We start from the raw sequence: 17,976 nt of genomic DNA on the forward strand, positions 1-17,976 counted from the left end.
GCTGCTGCTGCATCTTTTCCGCACAGCGCCATGGTTTGCGGAAAAAAGGGCGCAGAAATTAGCATACCATACAACATTCTTGCTGCCGCCGCCGGAGACTTGGCGAAGCCATTGTAGGAATAAGAATAAAACAGGATCAAGCTCTCTAAATATGTTTCAGCGAATAGTACGTGTCTAGCCGTCGTTGGCGCCAATGAAGATGAACAATTTTGAACGATATTAAGCCATTGGGCAGCTCGACAGGACCAGTTGTTGTACATGAACGATTTGTGTTTCACTTGAACTTATTGTGAATGACAAATCTAAAATGCGGATTTTAACTGTTTTAGATGTATTAACATCATTCTTCTCTTGAAATATGATTTATTCTAGGTGAACTTAAACTTTCCAATGAGTTGGTCATTGTGAAACACATTAAAATTCTTCATCATCAATTCGGAAATGTTCCTTCGATGAATTGACACGTTCCCGAGATTGTACGATCTATTTCGGGACGCTGCGAAGAGGCATGATTCATTCATCATTTTTAGATAAATCGTATAATAATTCAAGCACTCGAGTCATTCAAAATACAAAAAAAGGCTAATGCATTTTAATAGTCGAGATTTCCGCCGCGGTTGGGTGATTTGTCCGTTATAATTAGCTTCTGTCACCGAATGCAAGAATACCTCGTTGTTTTTTTCTCTCAGAAATATCGCCGGAACTGCAAAAACGAATCAGTCAACAATGTGACATTCTGGACGAAAATCACTCTCACATTCTGGAGAAAATTCTGCCGACTTCCTGAACCTTTTTCTCTTGACTTGACTGGCACCTGTGCTAATCTCCGCCCGGAGGAGTTGGATTCCTGCAGCCTAATAGGACGGACACCTACCTTCATAATTAACTTGGCCGTCGCCATCTATGTCAGCTTCGCGGATCATCTCATCCACCTCCTCGTCCGTTAGTTTCTCCCCGAGGTTGGTCATGACGTGGCGCAGCTCGGCTGCCGAGATGAAACCGTTGCCGTCCTTGTCGAAGACTCGGAACGCCTCCCGGATTTCCTCTTCGCTATCGGTGTCTTTCATTTTGCGAGCCATCATGGTGAGAAACTCGGGGAAATCGATCGTACCGTTACCTATTCGAGGAGGGAAAAAAGAGAACAGTAAATTAGTAAAAGAACAATTCCGTTTTAATTGAAATCTAAGGCGCTATTAGCCATTGGATGGAGGCAGAAAAAAAACTGAATGGAAAAAGTGTGAGAAACACGCCACAACGTTAGCACCAATTGCAATGTGGAGGTTCGTTAATTGACCTGTAACCGAAGGTGTTTTCTACGTTTTCATTTGATGGTTTTTAACCTGAAACCTTCTCGTGAGGGAAATAGTACGTTTAAGCCTATACTTAGAACAAAGTTTTAAACAGTCTTCTTTGTTGGACGTAATACTAAAAATTAGTCCACATCCAAAAACCGGAGAAATCAAGCTAGTTATAAAAGACACTTTTAAATTTTAATTCATATTTTTTCTTGAAGTCTAATTCCTTCAAGTAGTCCCACAGACGCTTTACCATATTGTACAGCTGTTCAATTTCTGGTAAAAGTAAAAAAGCTCCTCGAAAAGTTGCCACTGGCTTCAAGAGATTATCAACCACCACAAATAAATTTATTTCCAGAGTGTGCTAAAAATATCAACCTATGATCGTGAGCTGATCAGTGGTGGTTGGTAAATAGAAACGAGAGATAACTGTAACCCGGAAATATTAGCTACAAAATTAGTGTAAAATTATGCGTTCCAATGAAAGCAAGACATTTTCATTGGAATCGAGCTTATCCCTCGCTTAAGTTAAAAGGGAACATATAGTCAGATAAAATTCTATTTCATTCTAATTTCTTTTTATTTTAAATAACAGCGGCACGTGTCAAAGCTATCAGCACAGACAAGTACATGCTGGACGCGTCAGAATTACGCTGCGTCAACGTTACCCAATTATGTTTGCAGTTGACAAGTTGATTTGTGCCGCCACAAACGTAACGAAAAAAAAAACGGTTCTCTTCTGTTCTTTTTGACTCCATACAGTACTACCAAGTCTAGGGGCTTTGCTGATTAAAAAAAAGAAGCACGTTATAGTTAATTTGATAAGGCTTGTGTGACGGATGGCAAATTTAATTTTCACTTTTTTTTCTCATTTCAGTCAGTTGGAAATTCCAAAAGAATACCTACGTATAATTTGTTTACAAATGTAAATATCTAGAGGCCTAAAAAGTTGAACACGGGTAAAAAATGATCTAGTTGGAATAAATCTTCCATGTCAATAATATTTGGTTTTACTTCACACTTTGTTCCAACACCATCAAACATAAGATAAATCAATCAACATGTTATGTTTATACACTCATAGAAGAGGTTGTAAAAATCCAATGCCTGTTTAGCAAATCTCTGTGCCGAAAATGCGTTGAAAAGTTTTCTGTACCAAAGATGATATGAATGGAAAAGCACTCCTAGCACAAAGATCCGAGTTTCCAAGCAGAATGATGTCAAAAAAAAAAAAAATAGAATCGAACTCACTGTAACATCTCCTCTCGACTTGCCAGTCCGGTATCTTACCCAGTGAACCATCTGAGTAGGTTAGCAACCGTTTTTTTTCATAATCCTACCGTTCGTCCGGTATATTTTGTTCATATTAGAAAGCTTCCACCTCCAAGGAAGTTCATTGTTGGAGTAGAGTCTGATTTGTGGGTGTAGGGGTATTCATGGTAGATTTGGCATTGCCTTCGATTTTGATTTGAAAAAAATTCCTATTTTGTTCAGTCAACTCCTCTGAAATCGACCTAAAGAGAGATAGTTGAAATGGTTTACAGTGCAACGCCGAATCAGCAATCCTTTTTTTCAGTTTCATTCTCAATCATCTTCTTCTGTCTGATTCCATAGAGTTTACGGGCCAAAACAAAATAAATGCAAAGACAGGTTAAACGAACTAAATCATATGAAGACAACTAATGCTCAAAAATCCTCGAATTTGCTTTAATAAATTAAATACTTAAAATGGCTTAAAACGGCTTGAAACTAGTTAAAAAAACAGACAACTTAGAAAATGGTTCAATCGAATTTAAAATCAGTAAGCATAGAACAGTCTCAAACAGCTCAAATAAGCTTTAACCAGCCTCACAAAAAAAAAACTAGTTGAAAAATTTGAGAAATATTAACCTTTAACGATAAGCAAAAACAGATTAAAACAGCTTGAGACAACTTCTTATATCATTATAGTGAATTTGTGTAACTAAAAGTCGGAATTGACCTATAATCACGAGTCTGGCTCGTGGTTAACATTTTTGGTGCGGAACAAAACCTCACGAGTCTAACTTCAGTCGATTATCATTTAAAAAAAACGAAAGTGCCTTTTTAATCAAAAACTTTTTTTTTCCACAAAGTCCCTTGAAAAATAAACCCACGAACACGAGTCTGACTCGTGGTAAAATTTTTGTGCCCAAATCTTGAGAGTCTGATTCGCAGGGTGACCAGCAAGTTTAAATTTTCAAATTCCCGGTTTTTCCCAGCTTACCCGATTGAGATTTTTTAACTTTCCTGGTTTGAAAATAAACAAATGATAATGTTTATCGGCCTTTTTAACAAAAAAGAAAATTTCGCGTGAGCTTTCATTACGTCGTATGAAACAAAATGTAAACAAAGAGTTTTATTACGAAAAAATACAAAAACTGACATAAAATAGTAGCAGCTTTATTCCATTTACAATGTTTCTAGCATGGAAAACATATTCTATACATATGAAATACAAATTTTAAAGTTGTTTTGATAACTTTTGCAGCAGTTTTCTGTAAATTCTTGAGATGTTTCATACGACGTACACAGGGGTAAAACAAAAAAACGGTGATCAAAACTATTTTCTGCCAAAACTATGTGTTTTAGACTTATAGTGTTTTCGAGACGAATAACCAACATTACAAGGGCTAAAAAAATAGTTTTTTGAAAAATTGATTAATTCACCTAGCAGTCAGTTAGAAAAACTAACTTTTTAATATCCATTTTAGAGCTATACTGTCTGAGAGAAGTTTTTAGCTTTTACCGGTTCTAGCAACTGTGCCAAAGAAGTTATTACTGTATCAATAATCGTTTCAAAATTATGACAATTTTTAGAAAAAAAATCATAAATATTCAGTTTTTTGAACATAAATTTTTTGCAAGTGATTTTTCATGTAAAATATGTTCTAGAGAGTTTCGAAGACAGTAAAGTTGCACACTTTTGCTGAAAATACTAAATAAAAATTTTGAAGTTTAAACAAGATATCTCAAAAATACTTAACAAAAATAGTCATTTTTAACTGGTTATATCTCCTGAGTTCGGACGAGTTCGGTTACATATTTTACAGTTTTGCAATGAGAAAAGTACCACCTCTCAAACAATATACAACTCAAAGTGGCCAATTATGATCTCCATAGTGTAAATGCCAATAGAAGTGAGCCAAAAATGAAGTCTTTCTTCACCCCTGTGTGCGAGACGTGAGCTCACGCGAGAATTTTTTTTTTTTAATTGAACGTAAAAGTGCGAGAAGACTTAAAATTTATTCAGATTACGGCGACATTCGTTGATATTTCTTAAGAAAATAAAGTATTAGCAGATTGAAATGCAAAGGACACATTTCACGGAGAAAAAACGGGGATTGTGATACTTTCAAAATTTCAGGTTTGAGATTCGATTGAAAATTAGTTTATTTTTCCTGTCCTCATATTGAATATTGGGCTCTGTTCTCTGAAATTTGAAATGATAATCATGGACGATGAATTTGGTATTGAATAACTGATCCATAAATCAGAAATTAACTTTGAACTTGGTTTCTTTCTTGGTATCGATTTTCAACTGTTTAACAAGCTTTTTGATGGGGTAAATTTTTCGGCTATCAGTTTACTTCAGACTTCTGGGGCTTGCAGTTTTTTTTTTCTCTAACTAGGATCGAGTTTGCATAAGTCCAATTTGAACCGAAAAATATAAATCTTTTACATTGACTTTTGAAAATTGGATATTTTTTTTATAAATATTTTTTTCTTCGAATTTGAAAGCTTTCTTACAAAAAAAACTCATTGTAAGTTCGAACCAAATTGTAAGTTCAAACCAAATCAGCAAAATTGGGCAGGCCAGATTACCCGGTTTTACCCCGATATTTTATTTAAAAAAAATGGGAAAGGTTTAGCCCAGCTCGGTTGCCCAAATTTTGTTGAAAACAAACCCTAATTTTGTCCGGATTTTCCACATTTTTTGAAAAATTAAATAAAAAATTCAAATTGCATCATTATAATTTTAATTTGGATTTGCACAAAAATGAAATTTTTCATGCCAGATTTATAAAAATAAACAAAACCATTTTTTTGAAGGACTGAAATACGATTCAGAATCTTGTTATGATTTTTCGTTGAAAAAGTAACGATTCTGATGTTTCTCTTCTTGATTTTTGTTGAATAGTTCCTGGATTTTTGTGAAATTTCCCCTGATATTGCCTTGATTTTGGTTTAAAGTTTTTTATTATTATTATTTATTTCGTCTTTGGTTTAATTACCGTACAGACTGATGACTTAAAAACTAGGAAATTCTTCTTAAGCCAATCTTAAAATTGGTTTAAAAAATTTGGAAATATAATGCTTGAATTTTGCCAGGTTTTAAATAAAATAGCCTCGATTTGGCCGGGCAATCTTAAGCTAAGTTCACCAAATGTTGATGCAAATTTTAAGATTTCAACCATTGAAGAAAGTGAGTTTCCTATGTCGTTACGAATAGATTCTTTATACAAATCCTAACCATCGTTTGAAAGATTATAGAATATATTTCCGTAAGTTTTCATTTAACAAGTTAACACGAAAAACTATCTATGTAAAAGAACTTAAAAATGAACAATCAAATAATATGGAAAAATAATATTTTATATTCATGCATTGTTTAAGCGATAATGCCATAGAAAAATAAAATAGGTCACCAAAACCCCGCCCCCCTATTAAAAATTTTGAAAACTTTCCTCAGAATGAATTTTTGCTTTTCAAATTCTGATTTTTTTGTTATAAATTCTTAAAATTCTTAAAATATTCAAACATGATTCCGTCACTCATACACTTATGATCCGTAACTTGGTATCTTGTTCCACCTTTTGTAGATTTATCAATAAACGAAATAATACTGTAGCCACCCAATTGAAATTTTTGTTTCCTGCAGTTTTCCCCGCTTGGCCTTATGAATTCTAGGTTCTCAAGAGTTAAATATTAAGTCTATAGTAAAACACTATTTTCGAAACCATATAAGTGACGTTCCTCGAGGGTTTTGCTACTTGTCAGTAATTGAATTTTTCGATAGTTTGTGATGAATTTCAGTGTGTATAGAACATACATTATAACAAAAACAAAGAAGTTTTTATGTTATTAGAATTTTATTTTTTTAGAGAAGTAATGATGCCTTTCGTAAACTTTACTCAAAACCGCCGAAAATGAGCAAATTTAGGAAAAATTCATTTGCAATCATGTATTCAATTTGTAAGACCTTTGTAAATCTTTCCATTAAAATTAGTTGATCTACATGTAGGCTGAATTGCCTGAATGCATTACTTTTATCACTCTCTCAACCTTTTATTAACAATTCATCTGTTTTTGTTCACAAATTTATTCGAGTTCTTCAAAATTATTCCCCGTACATTTGACATATTTTCGTTAAACTTATGCTCATTTTTCAAGTTTCGATTCAACATAACATGATTTTTCTGAAATAGAGCACCTGATGGAATATCATTTATTCTAGACCAGTGACTTAAGGTTGCCAGATTGCCCGGTTTTAACCGAGTTTGCCCGGTTATTTGATATAAAAAAAAAATAGGAATAGTCCGGCCCGGCTCGGTTTCCCGGATTTTATTGAGATAATGGCGGATTTTGCCCAGATTTATTCAATTAATTCGACAAATAAAAAAAAATAATGTGAAATGTTTTAAACTTTTGCCACCAAAACAAAATTTTTTGATCAAGTTTTAAAAAAATTATCATGAAATGTTTTTTTGTAAGCCTTGAATACAATTTTTAATCTTTCGATAAATGTTGATTTTTTTTATTTTTTATTTTTGAATCTTGTTGAGTAATTTCTAAGTTTTGTCAAAATTTGCTCGGATTTTGGAAGTCAATTATGAAATAAAATGCCCGGAATTTGCCAGGTTTTATATAAAATTGAACGGATTTGCCAGCCCGGATACGTGCTGAAAAAATCCTGGCAACATAGAATAATTCCAGTTATTAAATAATGATGGAATGGTTTTTTGAAAGCCTTGAATAAAATTTAAAACCTTTCGATGAATTTTGATTTTTTTAAATTTTTTTCTTGATTTTTGGTTGAGTTACTTCTAAGTTTGGACAAAATTTGCCCGGATTTTGACGTCAATAATGAAATAAAATGGCCGGATTTTGCCAGGTTTTATATAAAATTAAACGGATTTGCCAGCCCGAATACGTGCTGAAAAAAATCTGGCAACCTAGAATAATTCCAGTTATTAGATAGATGTTAAGCATATGAAGTTGCCTACAAATTCACATTACATCTTTTCAGTCGCAATATTATTAAAAAAATATTCTTTTTACTTTTTTTTTAATCCGGATATGTAGGTTTACTTTTTCCAGATATTCGTGAACAAAGTTTAGCAAGGTATAGAATATTAAGATCTTACATTTAAAATTCACTGCACAGAAACCGTGAACTAAGAAAATTTTCCACAACGTTTAGTTATTACATACATGAAGATCAGGACATGGAACTAGAGCACTTCAGAACACTGAAATGTATGCGCCAAGCTAAAAAAAAACAGATTTTTGAAGAAAATCTCGAATTTTCACGCATTTTCCCCATGGAATTTAAATCCCTATATTTCCCCGCTTCTGAGAAATAAATGAGTCGTGATCAAATGAATGAACTTCAGAATTCAATAAGTTCATGTGTGGAAACGAAAAACGAAACCTCGTAGGAGAAAACCACGCGAGTCTGACTCGTGATGAAATATAAATCAATGTTATTTCAGTCGATTTTGTTTTTTCTTGGAAAATTTAAAATCTTAATCCTTTTCAGTGCAGACACAATTCTCAAACAGTTCATGCTCCATTGAGAAAAAATATGGCTATGACCACGAGTCTGACTCGTGGCTAATATTTATGTTTTGGCAAATAGTTTGATCTAAGACCCAAAGAGTCTGATTCATGATAAAAAATTGTCCAGATTTTTCATTCTCTTAGAAACCGTGCTTTTCCTACAGAAGAGTAAATACAACAATCCCAACTTCCAATTTACTTAGGTTGAAATCGAAAGGGGATATCGTTAAATATAAAGGCAGACCCATGTCGATGATTGTTCCGAACTTTTCCCAGGACCTTCTTGCTTCCAAATTATTTCCAATCAACTGCCAAAGGTTTGCTTGAAAATAAAAACCGGAAAAATAAAGTATCACAAAGTTTCCAAACGGCGAACTGCGACGAGATGATTGTGGAGTTAGGAAAAAAATATTTAGGTACCTACATATTACCGAACAGAATCAAACCGTGGAAATTGGATCAAGTTCGCTGAACGGTCCCGGTTTTTTTTTATCTTGAGTATTTGTGAATTTGCGACGCAGTCTGGCTGGGGCGGCCGCCGGTGTTGATGTCTCTCCGAAGCTGCCAATCAAACGGTGCTTGGAATGGATGAAATATTGAACAACCAAAATCATTTCGAGCGAAGCAACTTTGCGCTCTGAGGTGTGATTTGGTTGAATGATTCCTGTGATCTTTTCCAGGAATTTTTCCCCCTAAATCGTCCTCAATTCTTGGAAAAATTAAGTCGTTACTTTAAAAACCTTACCATGTAAGTTTTTGAAAAAATAAAGGAAAACATTTTCAGTGAACCACCCTTATTTTTCTGGACTTATGGTTCCAACTTTCGTTTGGAAAAATCCGAGGCACCCACACGGGAATTGGGAAGCTTCGCTCGGATATCTGAACTTGAGCCTGGCACATTCCGGGGACGACTTCCGTTGGAAGATTCCTGCTTGCCGTTTAAACTTCTGGGCTTATCCATCCCCCCCTACCCGTGTCCGGGATTGTTATTTGGGGTAATAAAAGCCAACGCCCACCTCCCGCCTTCAAACCAATCCGATTCAAGGTTTCCGTTGAATCCGTTCCGAACGAGCTCTCGCAAAATATATATATGAAAGAAAGAAACAGCGAGCATATTTTAGGAATGAAATATTCAATAGTTTCCCAGTTATTTTTTCCCACACTACTCCCGTTTCCCTTTCAAGTAGGTGGTCGGTTGCGTTGAGGGATCCCGGATAAGGATATCGACCGGAAGGTAAACAACGCCAAAAGAAACGAGGGAGGGGGAAGGGCTCTAGTCCCGGGAAGCACATTGTTTATGAATACTTGATTATTGATTGTTTATTGGAGCCCGGTTTGGTGTTGTTATGTAGGCATCCATCCCCCGTGGAGGTGGTTATGATCCACCATCGTTATTCGGGTTTTTTGTTACCTCTACTCGTGAAGTATCCGAATGCATATTTTTGAATAACAATCATATTTATGCTTCTGTTGGTCGATTTTGTTACGCTTGCCCTTGAAAATCAATCACGGAACACGGATCAAAACACGAGCATCAACTCGTAAAAGTCGAGAAACGGAAACATACACACAGTAAGTAAATCGAATGCCAAAAATTGCTTTCTGATATTTTATAGTTTCGTTATTCAAATATGGGCGAATACGTGATAAAAATTTAGAAAATAAAACTAACCAATTTTGTCATTGGAAACACAGCTAAATATTTCTGGAAAATAATCGCTGTTAGCTCTTAGCCCTCTAACCACGAGTCTAGCTCGTGATAAAGAAGAGAGATTGACATTTATATAAAAATTCACGTGTCTTACTCGTGGATAATAACTTGTGTCGTGTACAGAGCCCTTTGGCCTATAACCACGAGTCTGGCTCGTGCTAAGGATTTTTGTCTCACTCAAAAATATATCACGAGTCTGACTCGTGGTAAATAAATTTTTGTCATGAAGAAAAGTCTGCACGCAGTGTGGAATCCACAGTGTCATTTGTGCCATAAATAAAAAACAGTACCCACGAGTCTAGCTCGTATTGTAGAATCTGATTAAAAATCCAAATTTAGAGTAACATGATTATCTTCAACAACTTCCGTTGTAGAAACAAAAATTTCTACCGTTTTTTACAAACAATACGAGTCAGACTCGGGTTAAAGAATTTTAAAAATTTGCATTAATTTGTTCAATTTTAATCAAGATCAAAATTTGAGATGATTCATAGTGAAGAATAAGTTTCGTAAAGAATAAATTTTGAACACGAGTCTGACTCGTGCAAATGATTTTTTTCATCAGCGAAAGCCCTACGAATCTGACTTGTGTTTAATAAATTGTGTCGTGAGCAAATATTGAGAAAGAAAAGTGTACACGGGATGGAATTTTTGTGTCATACGAACAAATATTGGAGCTCAATGAAACTTAATGTTTCCTCGAAGAGAACCCATTTACTTAACACTAAGTCGTACATCTTTCGAGGATTTGTTGGCTAGCATCTTACAATTGCTAACACCACCAACCCACAGAAAGTCTACTAGGTATGCCGTTACCGGGATTCGATCTCATGACCGTTGGCTTGGAATACTTGATGGCTATCCTCTATGCTAAGGGCGGCGGCCTTTGGAAAAGGACACATTTTCCAATGGGAAATTTAAGAGGAGCACCGTTGAACTTGCCAAGAAGCTCACGAATCACCTTCATTACAAACAATTAGTGAACAATAAAAAACGGAAAACTCCGCGCAAAACGCGAGCGTGCTAAACCACCCAAAGATCTTTGCGATAATTTCTCAACCCGACACAAAACTTGGTTTTCCTAAACTTGATTTTTCCACGTCATTAGCAACAAATTGCAATCGATTGATGATTTGAAGAAAGCCGGAAAGGGAACGGGATGGAAGCTAAAATTTTGATCAAATTTCATCTTTTGAGAATAGGAGATGATTTTAATCAGTTTGTTATACCCAGCCAGGCGGCTTCCGTTTCGTTGTGGTAGCCGGAGAAAGCACTGCGTTGCTGCTGCCCTAATTAATCGAAACAAGCAATAAGTTTTAACTTTTCCCGGGGATTTTCCCTTGGCAACTTCTCACCTCTCACGTCCTTTCCATGTTTTGTGTTGTTGAGTTTCTGGGTTGGTTGATGTCAGAAACAAAACCAAACCGAATACCCGGAATGTTCCGAACGAAATCCGAAAGTCGCCGTCCTTTGTCAGGAGGGTCTTCTTTTTCCGGGGCGGGACTGAATCGATATATACCCTAGAAGTAGTTTTTGTCAAAGTGCTATTTTTGGACCCAACTTTCCGATGTGGATATATAAAATTGCCAGGCAGCCGAAAATCCCCGTTTGGCCGGGGCCAAATGATGAACTTTTGGCCGGATCTGGCGCTGGCTGGAGTCGGGTTTGGGGGTTTGCTGCCAGTAATGGTTGTTGATGAGGTGGATTTTATGCCAAACTAGCGTGTTTGCGCTGTGTGATGCCTGATGTTGTTTGGGAGCAACTTTCTTCTTGAATGGGTTTTTTTTTTCTCTCGTTGCGGGGAGCTTAGTTTGGTCATAAAATTCCGGATTCTCCTGCCGAAAGCATACAGAAGCGCAAATCGATGAAACTTTTCCGTTTCGACGTTCACGAGTCAGTTCGATTATGGTTGGGCAGAAGCGCATAAGCGCTAAAGTGAAGGAAAAAAAAACGTTCGGAAATGTTGTTGACTGGTCCAAAATAGAAGCACCACATGCAACCAACGGCTTCCAGTCGGGAGTTTGGAAGCAGCACCTCCCCGATGCACATCAGGACCATCAATATTGACTATTTGGCAATAAAATCATGGAACAATGAAATTAAATCCACGAGCTTGGCGTTTTAGCGGCGACATTTATTGACAGTATACTATTGTAGTAAGCTGCCCACATTATTGCATGGCTCCGAAAAGTTTTTAATTTTTATTGCATCTATTGAACAAAATTACAGTTTGAGGAAAAACAAAAAGGTTGATCGTCGTGCTACAACTTCTCCCGATTGGTTCCTGTAACGTAAAAGTCATTGATGATGGCTCTGAAGAAGAGTGGTATAAACTGGCTACCCTTTGGTACTTCAAAAAAGCGGAGAAAAAAAGTAATCATCCGGTGGCATTTCACTATAAAAATGTTGTGGCCATTTACATTTCGAAGAAGCGATAACGTAAAAGTGTTTTAACTTTTCTTTTGGGATTGACTCAGTAGACTGAGTCGATTTGGGGTCATTTCGGAATTTTTCAAACCCTGGGTTCTAAAAAGCTTCGTCTTGGTCCAAAACTCATCCATGATTTTTTGCAAAATTTTTAAGTTACGTTTACATGAGTAAATTTGAACTTTTAGGTTTGTATGGGAAAATTGAATATTTTGTACTGATAAAATCAACATCATTTTTGTTTCGTCCGTGGAACCGAGCCAGCTAATGGTTTTTGTGTCAATTTATAAAATTCCAAAAGGAAATTTTCCGCTAAGAAACTTTGTCGAAGACCGTAACTTCGTATTCTATTAGGAAAAAAGTTATTAACTGTTTAACAGGGGTATGTCTTTTCGCATTGATTAACAGTTAATTCAATTGACATCACTGCTTGAGCCTCGCGAAGTGTTGCATGGAAAGTAGTCCCGCAATACCTCGCTAGGCACCTTGCAGGGATGTCAATTGAAATTATTGTTTATCAGTGCGAAAAGATATACCCCTGTTAAACAGCTAATAACTTTTTTACCTAATAAGATACGAAGTTACGGTCTTCGACTTAGTCTATTGACTCAGTGTAAAAGTCTTTGGTATTGAGACTGGAGAAAAGCGGTCCCAATTGTCGTCCGATTGATACGTCAAAAAGATAAGAAGGCAATTCAGACACATTCGATGGAATTTGATTATCAAATTTTTTCTGTTCCAAAAAACCAATACACTAGCTAACTATAAGTCTGGAGAATGCAAAATACCGACCCTCCATTGAATCATCTTTTTCGTAGCCTTCGTAAGATCAGACTGTCAACTGTCTCGAAAGTCTTTGACCGAATTTTATGATTACAGAAAATGGCATCATTATCCTTTATTTGGAGGTCTTCATTAAATGGCTGTGTTTCAACGAATTACTGCAGAAAAGTTAATGGATTTTATCCTTCTTTTGCCGTGCTCAAACCCTCCTCCACCTTTTCTTAGACTTTTTTTTTCTCAAAATGAACCGAAATTAATTAATTGAAAAAAAAAATGCTTTCCGGCAAAAGAGCGTGGCACCAATTCAGGATATCTAAGTGCTAGATCGGACGAAATAAAAACAAATCAAGAATCAATTTGGAGCACTGGAGTCTGGTTTGAACCCACCTTTTAAGATTGTTTTCATTTACTCTTTCGGAGCAAAGTGGTAGTATAGATTAGTATATTGACAATTTTCGAGTTGAAATGCTTTGCAAGCCTTTCTCCATGGACGCTTGAAGAGTAGAGTAACAAGTTCTTAGGAACACCTAAGAACTATTTATTTCAAGTTTCAGGCTTCTCAGAGCGAATTCAAATCATTTTAAGCTTGTTGGTCTAGACTGAATTGATTTGGGGTCTGTTAATTCCTCCAACCCTGGGGTCTTAAGGCTTCGTTTTGGCTAAAACTCATCCAAGATTTTTCGAAGAATTTTTATATAATGTTTACATAAGTAAATTTCAACTCTTATATTTGTATGGGAAAGTTGAATATTTTGTTCTAAAAAATCATCATCATTTTTGTTTCTTCTGTGGAACCGCTTATGGTTTAGTGCCAGTATATAAATTTTCCAAAGAAAATTTCCGCTGAACAACTCTGTCAAGTACCTTAACTTCGTTTCTTATTAGGCACAAAAGTTATTAGCTGTTGAATAGGGAAATGTCTTTTGGCATTGGAAAACAATCATCTAAACTGACATCACTGCTGGTGCCTAGTGAAGCGAAGCTTGAAAAGTAGTCTTGAAATACTTTGCTAGGCACCAGCAGTGATGTCAGTTTAATTAATTGATTTTTAATGTGAAAAGATATACCCCTATTCAACAGCTATTAACTTTTTTTGCCTAATAAGATACAAATTTACGATCTTTGACAAAGTTGTTCAGCCTCAAATTTCCTTTAAAGAATTTATAAATTAGCACAAAAACCATTAGCAGGATCGGTTCCACAGAAGACACCAAAATAATTTTGATTTTTCAGAACAAAATAATAAATTTTCCCATACAAACATAAAAGTTTAAATCTACCCATGTAAACGTTACATAAAAATTCTGCAAAAATCATGGTTGAGTCTCTAACTAAAATTAAGCTTTTAAGACCCCAGGGTTTGAAAAATTAAAAAATGACCCCAAATTGACTCAGTTTATTTTTAATGATTGAACTCTCTTAACTCTAAGCTGTGTAAACTGTACTGATCGATTTAAGCCCCTCAGCCGTTTTAAGCCATTCAAAGCTTACCTGGTTAAGCTTCCAGAACTCAAGCCGTGTCAAGCTATTTGAGCCTGCTACACAGCCATTTTGAACTATTTTAGGGTTGCCAAAATTTTTCCAGTACGTATCCGGACCGGGCGAATCCGGGGTATTTTATAAAAAAAACCTGGAAAAAATCGGACATTCGATTTTTAAATTTTTAACCAAAAATCCGGGCAATATTCGGAAAAATTTGGACAAAACCAAGAATTTTTCAACATAATCAAGAAAAAAAGCACTGGAAAAAAAAATAATTTTTATTTCATCGAAACGCATCAATACATTTTAATCGTAGACAGGCTTTCAAAAAATCTTGTATTTGGACACAAAAATCAAAAATTATAATGACTCGTTTTGAGTTTTTTGATTGATATTGAAAATAAAGTGAATAAAACCGGACCAGACATGTCTCAAATTTTCGGGAAAGTGCGGGTAAATCCGGACAATCTGGCAAGCTTGAGCTATTTCGAGCTCCTTGAAGGAGTTGAAGCAGCGTAGAGCTGATTTTAAACTTTTCAGGTCGTTTGAAGCTATGTTCATTTGTCGTAAGCTGTATTGAGCTTCTAAAAAAGCTGGTCTAGTCCATCTCAAGCTGTGAAGTATTTTTTCATCCGTTTTGATTTATTTATACTAGAACGAATCGCCATGTTTGTTGGGATTTATAAAGAAATCTTATCAAACGTTTCAACAGTTTTAAGGTCTTGAAGCAGTCCTCTGCTATTTGAAGTTGGGCCAAACTTTTTTAACAGCTGGTAAGTTTTTCGCACAAATTGTTTACCACGCGTCAGACTCGTGGTCGTAGGCCCATTTTTTCAACAACGGATAACCAACTATCTTAGAGATTTATGTTCAGTTTTTTCAAGAAAAAAACCTCCGTCACGAGCCAGACTCGTTCAATTAGAGCTCTAAAATCTTTTACCTCGAGCCATACACGTGGTTACAAGTTAAACACTTTTGTTGATACAAATATTCCCAAACGAGACAGACTCGTGGTGCTGAGAATAATGAGCAATATTAGAATAATTTTCTGATTTAGGAAGCACTTGCATTTTAGCAGTTGGTAAGATTTTAGCACAATTTGTTTACCAAGCGCCAGACTTGTGGTCGTAGACATATTTTTCACAAAGGTTTACGTACTATCTTTGAGATTTGTACTCAGTTTTCTTAAGAAAAAAAAATCCATCACGAGCTAGACTCGTTGAGTTTGGGCTAAGATCTTTTACCACGATCCACACACGTGGTTTCAAACTTTTTCGATGCAAATTTCCCAAAACGAGACAGACTTGTAAGGCTTTCGCTCACCACGAGCCAGGCTCGTGGTGCTGCGAATTATAAGCTTCTATCAGAATAATTTTCTGATTTAGAAAGCACTTGCGTTTTCAATTTTCCCTAGGAAAAAAAATGAGTCAACTAACGTCCATCCAACAACAGACGAACGGCAACCACTCTCGTGTCTGGATGAAAAAGAACGAAGCACTTTGATCCTTGTCCTTGCAAATGTGGCAGCAATTTTCGCATCATTCCTTCAGCTGTCAACTTAACGCAGTGCCACCGAGTGTCAAGAAAGGGGTGATTGTAGCCATCATCTAGTTTCAAAAAGCTGCTCTTTTGAAAAAAAAAAATGAAAATGGGAATGGCTTCGCTTGTTCCATCGTCTGTCGTCTATCGGTCGTCGGTGCCATTTTGTGCTTCATACATCTTGGAACGAACTTCATCAACTTGAGCAAATGGGCTCGCAGCAGCAAACCAGACTTCAAGAACCGGACCAAAAGTGTTATAAATTACGCTATTGTCCCCGATTTTTTTTCCGAAAAGGCGCCATGGCGAACTTTGGAATTTCCACAAAAGGCGCGTCTACTTCAAAGGGATGTGTTCGCGGCAGCTCTACTCTAGCAGCAAGGATTCAGGACCGAAGCCACAGTGTAAAAGTTCAAAGACATGGAATGGAGTGAATGATTTCATTTTTGGGTGATAGCAACTTTGCTTTTTTTTTCTAACAGAATGACACAATCGCCAGTATGGATCTGACACAATTATATTGTCCTTTTCTGAGTACAACCCAAATTTTTAGATTGTTGAAAATTTCTAAGCTTTTTAAAAAGTTTGAAAATTAAAACCTGACTCCACCAGGAAAAATAAATCGACATAAAATTGGAGAGAATATGGCGACATTATGACTGTTGATAATCATGATGATGATGATGATGACGGTGATGATGATGCCCAAGAAAACGTTGAAGATCCTTTTTATTGGATGTTCCAACACACCCGGGCAAAGTTATTTTATGGCCGCTTCGTGTCGGCTTGGTCAATTCCCCACCAGGACATACATACGGATATCCTTCTAGAAAAAAAAAAAAAGAAGGAAGCCCAACGAACGATCAACGTCGGAGGAATTTACTTCGGGTATTTGCTTCCTTTTCGGAATGTATCCATTCCATCCTTCTATATCCGAGGTAAAATATGGACAAAATCCCCCGAACAAGAATGGGCTTCGAAATTATGCAATAAAAGTTGGTTTTTATCAGTCAGTCAGTTGCTCATAAAACATTAATAAATATGTCCCCACGATTCGCCGGGGCCTGGGAGTTGATCCAATACGAAGAAAGACGTACGATTTTGGAGCGGTGCGGTTGTAAAATGATTGCATTAATTAGAAATGGTTATCTCTTCCCCCTGAGGGGTGCCTTTTTGTTTGTCTTCAGGCTTGCAACGAAAAAAATCGGGTCGATAAGAGAAAACTTATTGAGTTTTGAAATCGTTCAGATCTGAAAAAATATCACCTGAAGATTCTTGGTCGGAATTCCTGATTTTTAAGTTGTAGTGGATAATTTGAAAGAAATTTCGATGTGAAGTTAGCTATAAACCGAAATAGGTTTATGTTTGCAAATCAAAAAAAAATTTTCAAAAATACAACCCAATAGCAGACGTTGAGAATTGAATTTTGACATGCACACTTGGAAGCTGATGATGGGCGTCAAAGTTTTTGCTGCATTCCGTTTAAGCTTTCGTTCAGTATATTTTTTTCAACCTTTAAACGATATTGATTTTCAAGTGCAGACTCAGTGAACATGAGAGCATGGAATCACGCTACTGATTCAACTGTCCAACTGTCTTCGGTTGGATATGAAAATTAAGAGATGCAACTGTCGAAAATTGGTGTTCATTATTCCGGAACCTACAAATAATTGACGTTCCCTAGAATTGGATATACACAATAAGTCAATAATGGTTAGGGTTAAGCACATTTTTTTTTTAAAGAGTCAGATTCGTGATTGTAGTCTTCTTCTTTCTGAACTGTCTGAGAACCATTTTTCGATTCAAAAGCACTAATGATTCCACTTTACAGAAAAACAAATTCGAATATTCTTTTAATCTTGATCACGAGTCAGACTCTTGAGGTTTCCTCAGACTGTGAAAATCTTTTTAACAGAGCCAGATTCATGATTCTATGTC

General features: G+C 36.0%; 1 protein-coding gene across 1 annotated transcript in view; it reads right to left on the bottom strand.

Moving 5' to 3' along the window:
- Positions 1 to 17,976, bottom strand: part of LOC129749581 (calmodulin) — a 118,460-nt gene that overhangs the window by 26,192 nt on the left and 74,292 nt on the right. Inside the window, exon 3 of the mRNA XM_055744607.1 lies at positions 875 to 1,117. Within this exon, the coding sequence (XP_055600582.1) occupies positions 875 to 1,117 (243 nt within the window). The remainder of the gene's footprint in view (positions 1 to 874; positions 1,118 to 17,976) is intronic.

Source organism: Uranotaenia lowii, chromosome 2 (genome assembly GCF_029784155.1).
Source record: "Uranotaenia lowii strain MFRU-FL chromosome 2, ASM2978415v1, whole genome shotgun sequence".
Lineage (NCBI taxonomy): Eukaryota > Metazoa > Arthropoda > Insecta > Diptera > Culicidae > Uranotaenia > Uranotaenia lowii.